This window comes from Alosa pseudoharengus, unplaced genomic scaffold (genome assembly GCF_046254945.1).
Source record: "Alosa pseudoharengus isolate Yale_2024_CS ecotype anadromous, Long Island Sound unplaced genomic scaffold, YU_APseudo_1.1 YU_APseudo_1.1_scf_9, whole genome shotgun sequence".
NCBI lineage: Eukaryota > Metazoa > Chordata > Actinopteri > Clupeiformes > Clupeidae > Alosa > Alosa pseudoharengus.
Window position 1 is genome coordinate 34,895,305 of NW_027468881.1, and position 14,397 is coordinate 34,909,701.

The window sequence follows — 14,397 nt, forward strand, 5'->3', positions numbered from 1 at the left end:
GCGAGGGTTAGTAAAGACACGTGACCATTGACTGACCAATCGGATGCACCCTCAGGTTCAACTATGTTAAATGTCAGATTGCAATAAACTAGAAGCTGTTGGTCGGGCCCGCGGAAATGGGCGAGCATAATCTCCTTAATCCTGGGTTTGTGGGACCTTTGGTAAACATCCACACTGGAGATACATTTTACTTTCCAAATTTTAGAGCCTCTGGGGGACAACTGGCGGGGCTACCATCTCTCTCGTACCCAAGAAGGGACAATGTTTGCTCCCTACCGTGGAACCCATCGGAGCCGTGCAATGGATATCCTCAATCCTACTTCAACAGCCCTGTATCCATTAACCCTTCCTTTAACCGTTCGTGTGAAATAATCCGCCCGGAGGAGGGCAAGTGCTATTATAGTAACAACAGTGCAAACAGAGAGAGTTGCTCTGATGGAAATAGTCTTAAGCGGGAGGAGAGAGCAAGAGACAATTCTTTATCGTCTGAGCATGGACTGCACAATGGAATGACCAACAGTGGCACCTATTCAAAGTATGACTATGGGACCGAGCAGATCAGTCAGGATCCGTCGTCTTGTCAGTCTCTGGAGTCCGATTCCAGCTCGTCGCTGCTCAACGAGGGAGGCAAGACCTCGAACAGCGACCCCCAGACCATGGTATCGCCGGAAAGTCACACAAGCATTGCCTCCGGCGGAGGTGGGTGCCACACATTCAGTCAGGGTATGATGACAAATCTGTTTACCGTGATATCGTGTATTAATTAAGCTGATTAAAAACTTGAACTTGACCAAGAGGCTCTTTGCGCATTAGTTGTCACAGGGGCTTGGGGTCCTGTGTTTGCCTGCAGAGGGCAGGCGTGATGGTTCAACACCGCTAGGGGTTGCCCTAAAAATGCTCCAGGTTTCCCAGGCTTAGCGCTCAGTCATTTATACAACCAGTAAACACTAAACCATAAAACACGACGGCTCCGATGGCAGTGCTGTAGTGTAGACACATTTACCCTTAAGCCACTCTCTGTTGCGTTGTTTTTTCTCTCATTGGAGCTACCTTCACATTACGCATATAAATTAGCATTGTTATTCAAAGTGAACTCTGGTGTGAATGAATGCATCGAAAAGAGAGGGTTTTGTTTTAATGACTCGTAAAACGAATTAATATATGTCGTTGTGCACTAAGAAGTACTTTTAATATGCCTGGAAAGTAAATGGCCTAAGTAGGGGTATTTGCAAGTAAGACTTAATTATCGCGTTAATGTTGCTTTAACTGCAACAGTAAAACTTCATGTGACACAGACTACTGTAAATTAGTGGTATTTTCCTTCAAGTTAAAAAGCTAGGGAATTATTTCATGTAAACATTGTGTTTTTATATTTGGTACTGGGTAGGCTAGCCTACATGCAATAGTTGCCTCAAAATCTGGTGATTGCATGACGAGCGTTAATCTCAGTGGCGACTGGAAATGCTTGTCATTATAGCCTAACTATGTTGGCCTTAGCGTAATAATTGGCATTGTGTTATCTCCGACTGACATTTGCTTGTGCCATCCTTCTCCTCCACCCAGGTGCGCCATGGTATCCAATGCATACTCGCACCCGCAAGAAAAGAAAACCATACTCCAAACTACAGCTGGCGGAACTGGAGGGGGAGTTTATGCTCAATGAGTTCATAACCAGGCAGCGACGGAGAGAGTTGTCCGACCGGCTCAATCTCAGCGACCAACAGGTTAAAATCTGGTTCCAGAATAGGAGAATGAAGAAGAAAAGACTTTTGATGCGGGAACAGGCTTTATCTTTCTTTTAGAGGAATGATATGAAGAATAGTTTATTCCCACACAATTTTGCAGTGGCCCCATCCCTTGGAGAATGTTGCTGCAACAAGAAAATGCACATTTGGTCCCCACAGTTAAAGCTCAGTAAGTGTAAATAGCAGATATCATAACGAGATATATAAACTGCTAGTGGGAACCCAGTTGACAGCGTGGTGTATGTGTATTTAAGTGGTGTCAGTATTTAGTGTTTAGTTGAGGAGGATATTTCCCAGTGTATTTCCTGATACATGGCTTTGAAAATGCAAGGATAATACACAAGCGTCTCCGTATGTTTTGACGTGTTTCTATGACAGGTAATAGGTAGGCCTTTATGAGATGAAAACTATTTATTTAGCCGAGGAGGCGTCTGAATTGACACCAGAAATCCTGGTTAGTATTTAGGTTACAAATAATTTAAGAGGAAGTGTAAAAACAGGGATACTAAAGAACATAAAAAAGCTAAGGAAATCTAAAAATCTGAAAAAAGAGAAAGTACGAGAGATGAAGGGTTGCAAACAAAGTATCACTACTGCAGAGCCTCATTAGCCCTCATGTCCTAACCTATGTGTCAAACTTTCTCTTATTCCAGCATGGGTTCGAATGAGGATCAAACCCAAATGTTCAATAGCCTTTCCCCAGTGACAGAACCTACCCTATATGTATCTCCCTATTTGTAGTTTCCACCATGTGTGCCGACATGTTCACGGTCACGGGCACAAAGTTTGTCCCAAAGTTGCATATCTAACGCTGGGAAGGCTAACCACAGCGCCAGCAATTTATGGACAGACGCATAATTTATTTATCACTAAAATAGCCAGAAAACCATTTCTGTCCTGTTCACTGACAGTGTTCCTTTCACATAACTTGAAATTAAAAGCTGATAGTCAAGTGCGATGTAGTAATGGATTATGCAGTTTGCTCCCGACACCCTGCTGTTATTCGAAAGGCCTCGTTGATACGTGGGGCTTTGGAAAACACACAGTAGTCGAACTTGAAGTCCTACAACTCTCCTGTGCCATTGCAGGGGCGAAGAGACGCGTATAGGCCTACGTCATTAGTGCACGTTTCCCTCTTTCAAGTTTAAAGCCTGAAATCACAGGACCTCGTAATGTAGTAATGTAGAAAGCGTTTTGACAAAGTAGTATTCATTATATTTTATTTTAAATGGAAAATGTACAAAAATCGTACAGCTGTTCCGTACATTCCCACCAAAAGGGAGAGGTAATTGTTATATAGCTATATGTGATTTATTATTATGATTGAAATACAGGTGAAAGATATGTGGTGCATGCGGAGTCTGAACTAGCATAGATGAGTTGAATAAATAGGCTATATGTCTCCCTTTTTGAGAACTGTCGACTGGAGTTTTTGAAGACACTTTACCTCACTTGGCGTTTCGATTTTGTCATGTTTGATGCAAAGAATACGAGTTGAGTGTCTACATGTGAATAGCCGCGCAATATTTATTACTATTATTATTATTATTATTATTATTATTATTATTATTATTATTATTAGCCTATTGGCATATAGTCTAATTTCAATGGGTTGATGCTGCTTTCTCTTTCTATTCTTTTGCTCGTGAATGGCATGTCTCGAGAATTAATTGAACTATCTATTAGGCTATAGTTCACATGGGTAAAGTGTGAATCTCATACTGCTAATATGCAGAATAACTTGGTCGTGTTTGGTATATCGTACATTCACTTGGGCCTGTTTTTTCTTTCTGTTGCGCGTTGCATCAGTATTGCATTCCTCATCTATCGCCTTTGTCTTGTATAAACTGTCATGAGTAGCCAATATGAATGTATCCCTGTGTATTGTTTATGAAAAATAAAATATATGAACATAATATCTGATGGTTTGTGGGGCTTAACATGGACTATACGTAGTCTTTCTTGAAATCGACTGGGCCGCCAACTGTTGTGGGCTAATTATGTAATTGGATATCGACTCTTTTTTTCGTTTCTTTTTTCAGAAAATATGTGTATTTTGTGTAGTTTCTTTTGTTTTCAAAGCATGAAAATTGTAGGAGGGTATTTTTTTTAATAACGCCGACTAAAATTGACAAGGACCGACGCGAAAGACTTTTTGTAAGATGTCGGTGAATTCATTAGAATATTTATTTATAAATATAACTCTTCTTCCATTTCACTGATTTGTGCATGTCTAATGAATAACGACAACGACGAGACTATGTGCATTTGGTGCCTTGCCATTGCGAAGACATAGTTACACAGTTGAGAATTTCAACTTTCTCAGTTAACGCATGGGCAGTTTCTTGAAACACTGGACAATGCGGCTTTGTATATTATTTGTGTTACACTGCCTTATAATTTCAGTCATCACCTGTATTGTATTCCACTCTGTATTGAATTGAGATTACGATTTCCCATTCGTAGTTGTTCCTTCATCATGTATAGCCTAGCCACTGCATTCCCCAATACATTGAACAAGGCAATGCGCACTATGGGTCAATTTCGAGAACTCTATGGTTCTGCTGTGATGTCCAAAGAAATAATATGACCAGTAAGCCCTTGTGTCATTATTACTACAAAATTTAGTCAAAGAAATGTATGACCTGTCGTGGTTAAGTCATGGCTATTCCGTTAGACAGCGGGTAGAAAAGTTGCTTTTTTTATCGCGAGTCAAATACGAAATTGCTTACTATCGCAGTAATGGTGAGGATTGACTCAGCTGGAATTGTTACTGTTAGGGGCATTTGGATTGCCACGAGGTATAGGTCTAGGTCCTGACAAGTGGGTGTTTTGGGAAAAGGACCTAAAATGATGCTTTAAGAAAAAAATGAAACCATTGAATCAATTTTGAACGGCACTGGTCTTATATAATGTTTACTGGGTGGAAGTGTGCCAGCAGATATCAAAAAACGTCCTTTAGACGTAACAGTGCTGTTTCTGACCTTTGATATCATTGACATTAGTTTGTTTATAGTTGGTAAACATGATGCATCCGTGAAGTCTAGGCCTATATGATACGCTATTCATTTTGATTAAACACATTCTGGATTTTAATGTTAAGCATTAGCCTATACAATTAAGCATTAAGCAAATATAGACTAAGAACGAATCAGGTATGGCAACCCACTTGAAAGCCCTGCATCGCTTTTGACTTTGAGACCAGCCTCGTCTGTTTATGGTGTCTTCTCTCCGCAGAGCAGAGGTCATTGAGCTACACCATGGCCTTCACACAGAACTTGTGTGTCATGTGGTCTAACGGGCCCCACACCACCCCTTCCTCACGTCTTGGCCACAGAGAAAGGACGTGTTTGCTCATGTTTGGCCGAAAATGCATATGAAAACATTTCTAAAGTGCACGACAGCATGTGTTTGCGTCCGAGAGAATAGCATGTGTTTGTAATTCTGGGCCTTGTTACTTTTCAAAAAAGAAAATGACCCAGCGTCTGAGACGATGGTTGAATTAGAACCTAACAGACTATAGTAGGCTAGCCTATGCAAGCATAAGTGAACATATGAACAAAGTCTCGTAGACACTAAACTGCGCTCATTTTGAGCTAAAAAGAAATTAACCGCTTGATTCCAGAAGACAAAGACAAAGAAGATCGTATCTATTTAGTGTTATATACTTACCACTTTAAATAAACGCCTCAAAACATTTATGTAAAGGCTAATATTTTGCATACATTAGTTTCTGGTATTTCCACAACTTTGGGAAATAACAAAGAGAGACACCAAGAAACATCAGCAACGCCAAACAGAACAATCGTCGCGAATTTGAGTGCACAGTAATATAAAAGTTATGAGAGCTGCCGGTCCTGAAAGAGTGTCTTCACTGCACCATTTAAGTGAAGATTATAGCTCATGAAACTGTTGATATTATTGTTTTGAGTTAACCAACCATGTTGTTAAAAGTACAATCAGTTCAAAATAACTGTGAATAGGTCATCACAGCTTAAAAATGTGCACATGGCCTGCAACTGCTGATCCAGCAAAAAGCTGAATATCCGATGACAGTCGCCCCATATCGAGCTTAGTTGAATGGAACCATGGATGAGCTAATTGGTTAAGGGCATGTTTATAGGGGGTTAATACTGAGAATGTGAAGTGTTGTGCGTTAAGGTATACATGTGTATAAGATGCACATCTGCATTGATGACTGCTATGTGAGGATTTAAATCCTCATCTGAAGAGGTTATGGTGCTGTCTTACAATGCTAGGCCCCACCCCATGCCAGGGCTCTGTCTGTGTAGGCGGGAACAGCATACAAATTGAAGGTCAAGTTAGTGTGCACCTTATATGGATTCCCAGTGTCCTGTGCGCACATGTGGACATGAGGTAAACTTAAGGCATGAAAAATAAGAAACAAAGCATCTCGACAGCACCTATAAATACCCTGAATACTTTCATTAATTTTAAGAGATGCCTAATTCATTACACTGTTACTCCAATGCTGTTTGCTATGATCATTAAAGTAAACAATGCTTATATTCCACATACTCCACTAGTTGATGGAGCGAAGAGTGTTTGGACATATTGAACCCATCTAAACACAGCTTTGTTCAACAACATAATTAAATTGAAGACGGAAAACGGATAGTTTATATGTTTGAGGTATTTATATTTTTTGATTTGTGTCGGGCAAATAATATAATCACATGTGTGCTATTCATTCACACAAACAAGTCTTCTCGGGACGATGGAAGCCTTTGTATGCTGTTTAGTGAACCTCCGTCTTTCAGCGAGCAGCTGATAACGGAACCCTATACCTTTTTTAAGGAAGATTAAACATAATCGTAACATTTTCCCAGATACGTGTTTAGAACAATGGAAAGCAATACATTATATCTATCGTGTACTTTGGGAGGTAGGCCGATGATATTATCCTATGGTCAACTATACGGGTTTTATTGTCACTCAAATGCGGTGCTTGCGCGCAGCGGCAAAGGTCCGGCCTGGCTGAAACAAAGTGATATACAGTGTATTTCTGTTGAGTGAAGGTCAGACTCCAGAAACTGCTCTGTTTCACACGAGTGTATCCTAGATCCACGCTCCAAGCATCTGATTTTTGCATGTAGCGTGCGGACAGTGAATGGATAGATACTTTGAAAACCGCATTGCTCCTTAGGGGTAAGGGCTCTCCTCTGCTAGTAGCACAAATATTATCGAAAGCAACAAGAGAAACGACGATTGTACAGGAGAGAGACTGTACTGGTTCAGTTGGCCGTATCTCCCCTTGGTAAATTTTGCTTGACAGCCACGTAAAAATAAAAAATTTCTTTGTATATTTTTCCATGTGCACGTCTTACTCTGAAGCATAATGTAGGCCAAGGGCCGCATCAGATATTGAACTTCAGTGCTGAAGAAGTGGGTGCCCACGTCGATTTAAACAGCTCCCAAGTTGTCCATGACGATTTCGGGGCAATTGTATCTATATGAAGGTATTAGTATTTCATTTGCGAGAGGAGCTTATGAAAAAAGAACCAAGTCTGTTGGTTGAAGAAAGTGAAAATAATATTAAAATACTATAAAAACCTTCGACGACAAAAATTGGGCATTTTTCTACTGATCATATTTAGCTCTAAATATTAACTCTCAATCTGAAGCAGCTATCCGACGCATATAATGTGTTTTAAGATGGTCTTAAATAGAAGACAATGTTCGTCTTTGGACAGTGGTCCGACGATTAATTGCTAACATTTTTTGTGAGACTACTTGGATTTTTATGTATAGCTAAATAGGCCTAATATTAGTGACGCTAAGGGCTTTAACAATACCCTACTACGAAGCAGCCGCATTTCCTCAAAAGGCTGTTTTCCACTGAGGATCAGCGAAACACATAAATTATATATTCTAGAAACAAAAAAAGGAATGACATTTAATTATGAAACTGGAATTGTTGAATAGTGTTTGTTGCGGATGTAGTCGAATGCATAAAAATAGATAGGTAGTCCAACACGTACGAAAGACTTCATGAACAAGCATTGCTTACCATCGGGTCCACTTTGGCCGGTTAACAATTGACTGGACAATCATTTATTAAAGTCGCAACCCACCCACCCACCACTCCACATTCACACCACGATCTTATGGTCTAGATGTAGGCATTGATTCATTGGGTAACCATTGATTTCCATGCGCCAATTATTTCAAAACAGATGATTTAGAATGACTGAAACTTTAAGATAAAACAGTTAATTGACATATCGGAGTGCACTAGAACTAGAAATAATTAGAACTAGAAACTAGAACTAGAAACTAAAAAGAACTAGATTTTTTTCCGAAGTACCAGTACCAGTGGTGACTGCGGTGAACCCTAATGTCCTTATTTGATTAAGATTGACAAGTGCGTCCTAGGCACGTGTATTTACCCTCAATCCACGTGCATTTCTTAATTTTCAAAAGCATTTATTCTTGCATGTCAAGAAACTCCACAGTAAGTGCATATGGGGTTGCCAATGTTTCTATTTCCTCTTGGCAGCTATGGACAAGTACTTAACCATTCCCTGTGACCATCCTTTTAAAATTGAATAATGTCCTTGATCAGAATGTATTGTGACTAGATAATGTACAAATGAGACTTGTGTAGCCCCACAAAATTAATGGGATTTCATATGGTGCGGGTCCCCTTGCCAACACTCCACGGATAGGTGCACTCTCTGAGACCTCAGTAAAAACTAGGGCCATTTTTGTTGTTGCTCGAAACTGTTCACAGCTCATACAAGCGAGTTTAACAGCCCTACTTACATCCAATTAAATTTATCTAGGCCATGAGGGGACAGTAATGTTATTACGCGCGCTCCCCATATTTAGCCGTGGTTTCTGACCGATTTGAAAGGAGACGCCACTGAATAGCTCAACAGTGGCGCATGGTCTGATGGTGCTTCTGGACAAGCTTTGAGAAGTATTGCAAGATCCCTATAGCATACAGCTATGAACACCATGTTTTCATTTCGGAATGGTCGAAGTTTTAAAGAGAGCTTGCGTGTAAGCACATGAGCTTTCAAGAACACCAATCGATTGGTCACCATGAACTCTGATCGAGCGACCTTTTACTTCACGCGTTTGCTTCATGTGTTGAAGGGTAGTCGTATTAAGGCAAACTGTATTCTTCGAAACAACAGTGAACCGTGAACCACAGATTTAAGGTTGTAATTATGGACCTAGGCTGCAATACATTGCTTAGATTCCGCAGACAGTGTCGTAAAGGTCCTACTCCCCCAACAGTAGTGTTTGTAAGCAGAGAATGGCAAATATTTACAACACCTCTTCCTTCTGTGGCTTTCAGGACTCCAGAAATCTCACTGATTTTTTTGTTGGCCCGATTCTGAAGTTTGGACGCTTTAAATTTAGCTTATCAAAGTAACCAAATGATGTTCGTGATGCGTTGGATCAGCCATTTGCAAGAGAAATAGTGCTTATTTAGAGAAAAGACGCGCAACGGCTGAGCCTCTGGGTCCTACTGCGAGTAGATCACTGTCACTTTAAAATTAACCCTTTCCCAAATGTACAGAACCCTATAGAAAATAATTCACTGGGTGTTGCATAGACTTTCCATGGTCTGATGAACAATACACTGCATTTTAAGCAACAAGCAACATGCACTGTGCATATATTTATTTAAAGCCAATCAAGGAGAAAATCTGTTGGTCTGTGCTGTCCATGGATTTCCCGAATATCACGCCATGAGATCACATTTCCATTAATCGTGCCACCAGTTGAAATACATACTGTAAGCACTTCTTATGCGCAAATAGACACAAATAAAGTCGATATCCACATACCTTAGCTCATGTATGGGATGGCCCACGCTCAGGATTTTATATACACGTTGCCTAGTCATTTGCTTAATATTCTATTATTTATTTGCATGTTAATGCACACTGACCTCACAGATTGTTTAAATTGGACAGTTCATTTCTCAATTAAATATTAAAAATGTCCTCGCATGTTTCTGTTTTTGTCGATTGTATGTCTACCTGTTAGGATGTTATGTTATCTAGGCCTATGCTCCCTATCTTCGTCTTAATCGGTATTTGCAGGTGTACGTTTTCTTTATTTAATTACTTTTTAGTTCTATTCCCTCTCTTTTTCTTTGTTGTTTGTAGAACAAAGGGTTTTGCTTTTCTCCAGCCATTCGTGCTTTTATGGTGGACGCAGGGAGGATTTTAGTGGTCAAATTCAAGTGCTGTGTCTGGACAGCTGTCTGTTTTCTTTGTACTTGGTTGTAGGCATCTTGCACCTCAACCTTTTATCTATCTAAAAAGGGCTCTAAACAAAGTAATGTCATTGCCACAGACTTCTTTTAAAATAGAAGTCCTGTCAACAATCCTGATAATCCGTGGGCATGCTAACAAAAATTTTCATTAAACACTCCAATAAACCGATAAACCCCTGTTTTCTGATAACTGAGACCAATGCATAAAAGATAACTTATAATTATCTTAGGCTATCACATTATATAATCAGTTTCAGCGATTGGGATTTTAAAAGATTAGGCCAGTTGAAACCATGCCCAATAACAGATCATTATAATGGAATTAAAAAGTTGCCACTCGTTAAATATGCCGAAACATTATAATATGCTTTTATCGCACAGACAAATCGTCGAATGCTTATTTTAGAATAATGTAGGCTACAATCATAGTCTAGCAAAAGACACTTGATTTTTTTATTCAAAGCGTGCTTCTCCTTAATTTCCTTCTCGATAAATAAAGTATCTCCATCTATCTCTAACCACGCGTATTGGCAAGTTTAACTATAGTTCTTCTCCTTTTGAAATTAGAAGCCTGTCTGTTTTAGGCCCGTGTGAATACGAGGAATATATTATCTATATGGGCTATGATATTCCATATGTAGTATCCATTCAGACTTTGAGCTTTCAACAGTTATTCAGTTCAACAAATAGCGATCGGCACAGAAAATAAGGATTGCAAAAGAAGGCACAAGTCAATTGTATGTCGCCTGTAAACTTTATTTAGAAAATCTGTTTTAGCAACTTTTATCAAAAAGACGTTCAACTGAGGGGGGGAAGTTGTGAAACAAAATTCAGAAAGGATAAGCCTAATAGTTATAGATACATCTTCCTTAACCAAAGGCCCTGATATATATAAAAAAAAGATACACAAGATTCATGTAAAAGTTACCAGTGCGCAGTATGGAACAATCTGAGATCCCTTAACATAGCACAATGTGCTTTCATTATTAAATACACCATCTCAGTTGGTGCAACGCTGTGAATATATTTATGTATTTATATGCAAAACTATCACCCTCACCATCATATTGCCTCAACTTGATATGGGGTGGAGCTATATTTCTGACAGTTATCCAAGTGCAATGGTTTAAAACGTTACATAAATGTAGTAAATGACATTTACTGTGACTGTGGAGGTACTATCCTGACGTTTTCCTTGAAAAGTTCTGATCTATATGTCACTGTTGGAAGGATACTAAGCTATTTCAAGGCCATTGCCATATGGGAAACAGACAGCTAGCAGCTACTACCTTTTCTGCATTACTCTCTATAGATAATCAGATCCATAATCAAATATTCAACTCTTCTAACATATTCGACAACTGATACATACTCTCACAGTAGTGAAGATAAAAAGTCTTACCTGGTCATTCTTATAATCACTGCAATTTAGCCTACATACACTAACACATTCCTGTACTAAAAAACAGCTTCCCCATAAAAGGCATTGAAACAACATATCGAAATCTGGTACTCATTTTCCTAGTGCTCCTGCGGTGTTTTGAAAATTAATCGTTTGAACCTCCTAGATCTTACCTAAGAGAACCACTCCTACGCATCCAAGTGTTCCAAATTGATATATGACAATATCTACTTTCGATCACGTGTCTCGGGGCGACTTAGACGGATTGCGCGTCATCTCGCCTTCCCAAATTTTCTCCTTCTGCAGCTCGAATCCAAAACATCTATCTATAGTACCGAGTACGAGGGAAAGATGTTTAACTCGGTGAATCTGGGCAACTTCTGCTCCCAGACGCGCAAAGACCGGACATCCGACTTTGGGGACAGAACGGGTTGCGCCTCCAATATCTACCTCCCAAGCTGCACATACTATGTCCCCGAATTTTCTGCCGTCTCTTCGTTCCTTCCTCAGGCCCCTTCGCGGCAAATCACCTACCCTTATTCCACGAATCTGTCTCAAGTACAGCCGGTACGTGAGGTTTCGTATGGACTGGACCCTTCCAGCAAATGGCACCACAGAAGCAACTATGCATCCTGCTACTCAGGAGAGGATTTGGTGCACAGAGACTGTCTTCCGCCATCCACCATGACAGAAATGCTCATGAAAAACGAGAGTGTGTATAGCCACCACCAACATCACCCTAACTCCAACCACCCTGCGTCTGGGTTCTACTCTGGAGTGGGGAAAAACAACGTTCTTCCGCAAGGCTTTGACCGTTTTTTCGAGACGGCATATTGTGGAGCGGACAGTCAGTCAGACAGTTGTTTACAAAAGACTGAACCGAGTAAAGTGGACTCGGCGCCCCAGCAGCCGGCCGCTGTATCGGGTTCTCAAGAGCAGAAAAAGGACACTAACGATGGAGAGGAACATACAACTTCGAGCTCGTGTACCTCCTCAGCTACTAAGGACGGCAACGGCAACAAGAACAGTCACTCGAGTAGGTACCGAAGCTGTAAATGGGGAAAGGTTAAGGGACTAGCCCGGTGTTTTGTCGGTCAGATTTTATGTGGAGTTTTATAAGCATTCAAAGGATTTTATTATAACCTACAAAGCTCTTTCTTCCAATGAGAAGAATTTTTACGATGGGAAAGCACTTTGAAAAAAGGGGATGTTATGCACAGACGCTGCTATCCTAGAGTCTGTGAAATTTTAAGAGCGCGCTATTGTGACAAATGCTAACTTTGATCATGAACTTGCATTGGGTGTTTTAAGGGATTTTCTCGTTGGGCTGTCATGAGTAAAAATCAATTGTGCAGAACATTGCTTTTGGCGTCCTGTGAACGTTCTTTTAGCAGCTTGCATGTAAACTAGCAAATCCCTCATATAGTCAAATGACTTGCGATGTCTGAAGTGCCGTGCTGGCTAGCTAGAACTGTCATACAGCCTACCAAATAGCCACCTCTCAGTGTTGCACTAATGTTGCTTTAGAGCCCCTGGTTTCTATCTGTGTATCTCGTTACCAATCTAAAGTCATAGCAGCCAATTAAGATGGCATTTCCAGGCTTAGACTAATCTTGCTGTTATGTTCAAAATCAACACGAGGTGTCTATTCTCCAGAAAGCATGCGGTGACTATTCTTTGTGTTCAGTCTGAATTTAATCGTTCACGTTAGAAGCCTATGCACTTTTCAACCTCCAACCAAAAGCCACTAAATGAAGACTATCTAAAAGGAACGGTTTTAATAACTAAAAAAGAATAACCCACCTCATTGCCTACATTAGAAAGTCTTAGTTGTGAAAGGATTTGCCCCTATTTTGAATGAATGCACTTTTTTTCTCTTACTTATGTATATTTCTAAAGTAAAAATTCCACGTGTTTAATATGTGACAATACACTTTAAATGTGTCGCTTGATCAATGTGACACAAACTAGAGTTTGATAAAGCCATACAAAATCAGTTTAGTAAGTTGATGGTTAGCCTGCTACCCCGCATTAGACCACTCAACATTTACAGAATTGCCATCATTCCTTGTCATCATAGGATATTGTAATGCTTGATATATTCGTGGTCTTAGCCACATAGGCACCTTTGCATTCCTCCAATAAAGACATTTAGCTTTTCAACAGCAGACACCTGAAGGTAGGCTAGCCTAATGCATCAAGATGGAATTGGCATTAGAAATCCTGTTGAGAGGCAATTTTATGAGTGCGACCTCCACTTGTTTTTAAATGTGATATTTGCGCTGTGCTTGTGTGGATGTGTATGAAGCCTAAATGCATATACTAATTTGCATTATTTTTCTTTGTTTCAAGGTACCCCACGCACAAGGAAGAAGAGATGCCCATACTCCAAGTTTCAGATTCGAGAACTGGAGCGAGAGTTTTTCTTTAACGTTTATATCAACAAGGAGAAAAGGCTCCAGCTATCCAGGATGTTAAATCTCACAGATAGACAAGTCAAAATCTGGTTCCAGAATCGGAGAATGAAAGAAAAGAAGCTAAGCAGAGATCGATTGCAATACTTCTCGGGAAATCCCTTGTTATAATTGAACATTTCGCTGGGTGTCAATGTTCGTTACACCTATAGTTACTGTGGTACATGATTAGGCCATTTCACATCATGAACAACCCGAAAATCAGTTTAAGTCAGCATTTACAATGGTATCATTCGTAGCAACTGCAAGCGAATGCGTTTATTTGTCAGTAGCATAAAAGCGTAGTTGTCCGTGATTGCATTGTAAGTGCATTTAAAACGATTTGCTGTTTGCTGTAAAAAAAGTCATTTATGTTCAGTTATTGTCTAGCTCACTCATGTCATATGTAAATCCCAACTCCTCTAGAATCTTTGTTTTATTGTTCATAGCACACCTAATATGTTAGTTACTTGTATGCTACGAAACTGTCTTTTAGGTTGTGGAATATTTGACAACCCTTGACTTTTATGTGTATGTGGT

General features: G+C 39.9%; 2 protein-coding genes across 2 annotated transcripts; both read left to right on the forward strand.

Annotated features, from left to right (window-relative positions):
• The first annotated feature begins 116 nt into the window (after positions 1-116).
• hoxc12a (homeobox C12a) lies at positions 117-1,802 on the forward strand. The gene is made up of 2 exons (XM_076276277.1): positions 117-699; positions 1,564-1,802. Exons 1-2 carry the CDS (start codon positions 117-119, stop codon positions 1,800-1,802), a joined length of 822 nt encoding a protein of 273 aa, XP_076132392.1.
• Positions 1,803-11,755: 9,953 nt separating this feature from the next.
• Positions 11,756-13,989, forward strand: hoxc11a (homeobox C11a). The gene is made up of 2 exons (XM_076276259.1): positions 11,756-12,431; positions 13,757-13,989. Exons 1-2 carry the CDS (start codon positions 11,756-11,758, stop codon positions 13,987-13,989), a joined length of 909 nt encoding a protein of 302 aa, XP_076132374.1.
• The last annotated feature ends 408 nt before the right edge of the window (positions 13,990-14,397 follow it).

Bases quoted from the DNA above. Each gene is read 5' to 3' on its own strand.
- hoxc12a (XM_076276277.1), top strand. From the start codon at position 117: ATGGGCGAGCATAATCTCCTTAATCCTGGGTTTGTGGGACCTTTGGTA. The intron at 700-1,563 runs GTGGGTGCCACA...TCCTCCACCCAG, and splicing joins AAGCATTGCCTCCGGCGGAG to GTGCGCCATGGTATCCAATG.
- hoxc11a (XM_076276259.1), top strand. From the start codon at position 11,756: ATGTTTAACTCGGTGAATCTGGGCAACTTCTGCTCCCAGACGCGCAAA. The intron at 12,432-13,756 runs GTCACTCGAGTA...CTTTGTTTCAAG, and splicing joins CGGCAACGGCAACAAGAACA to GTACCCCACGCACAAGGAAG.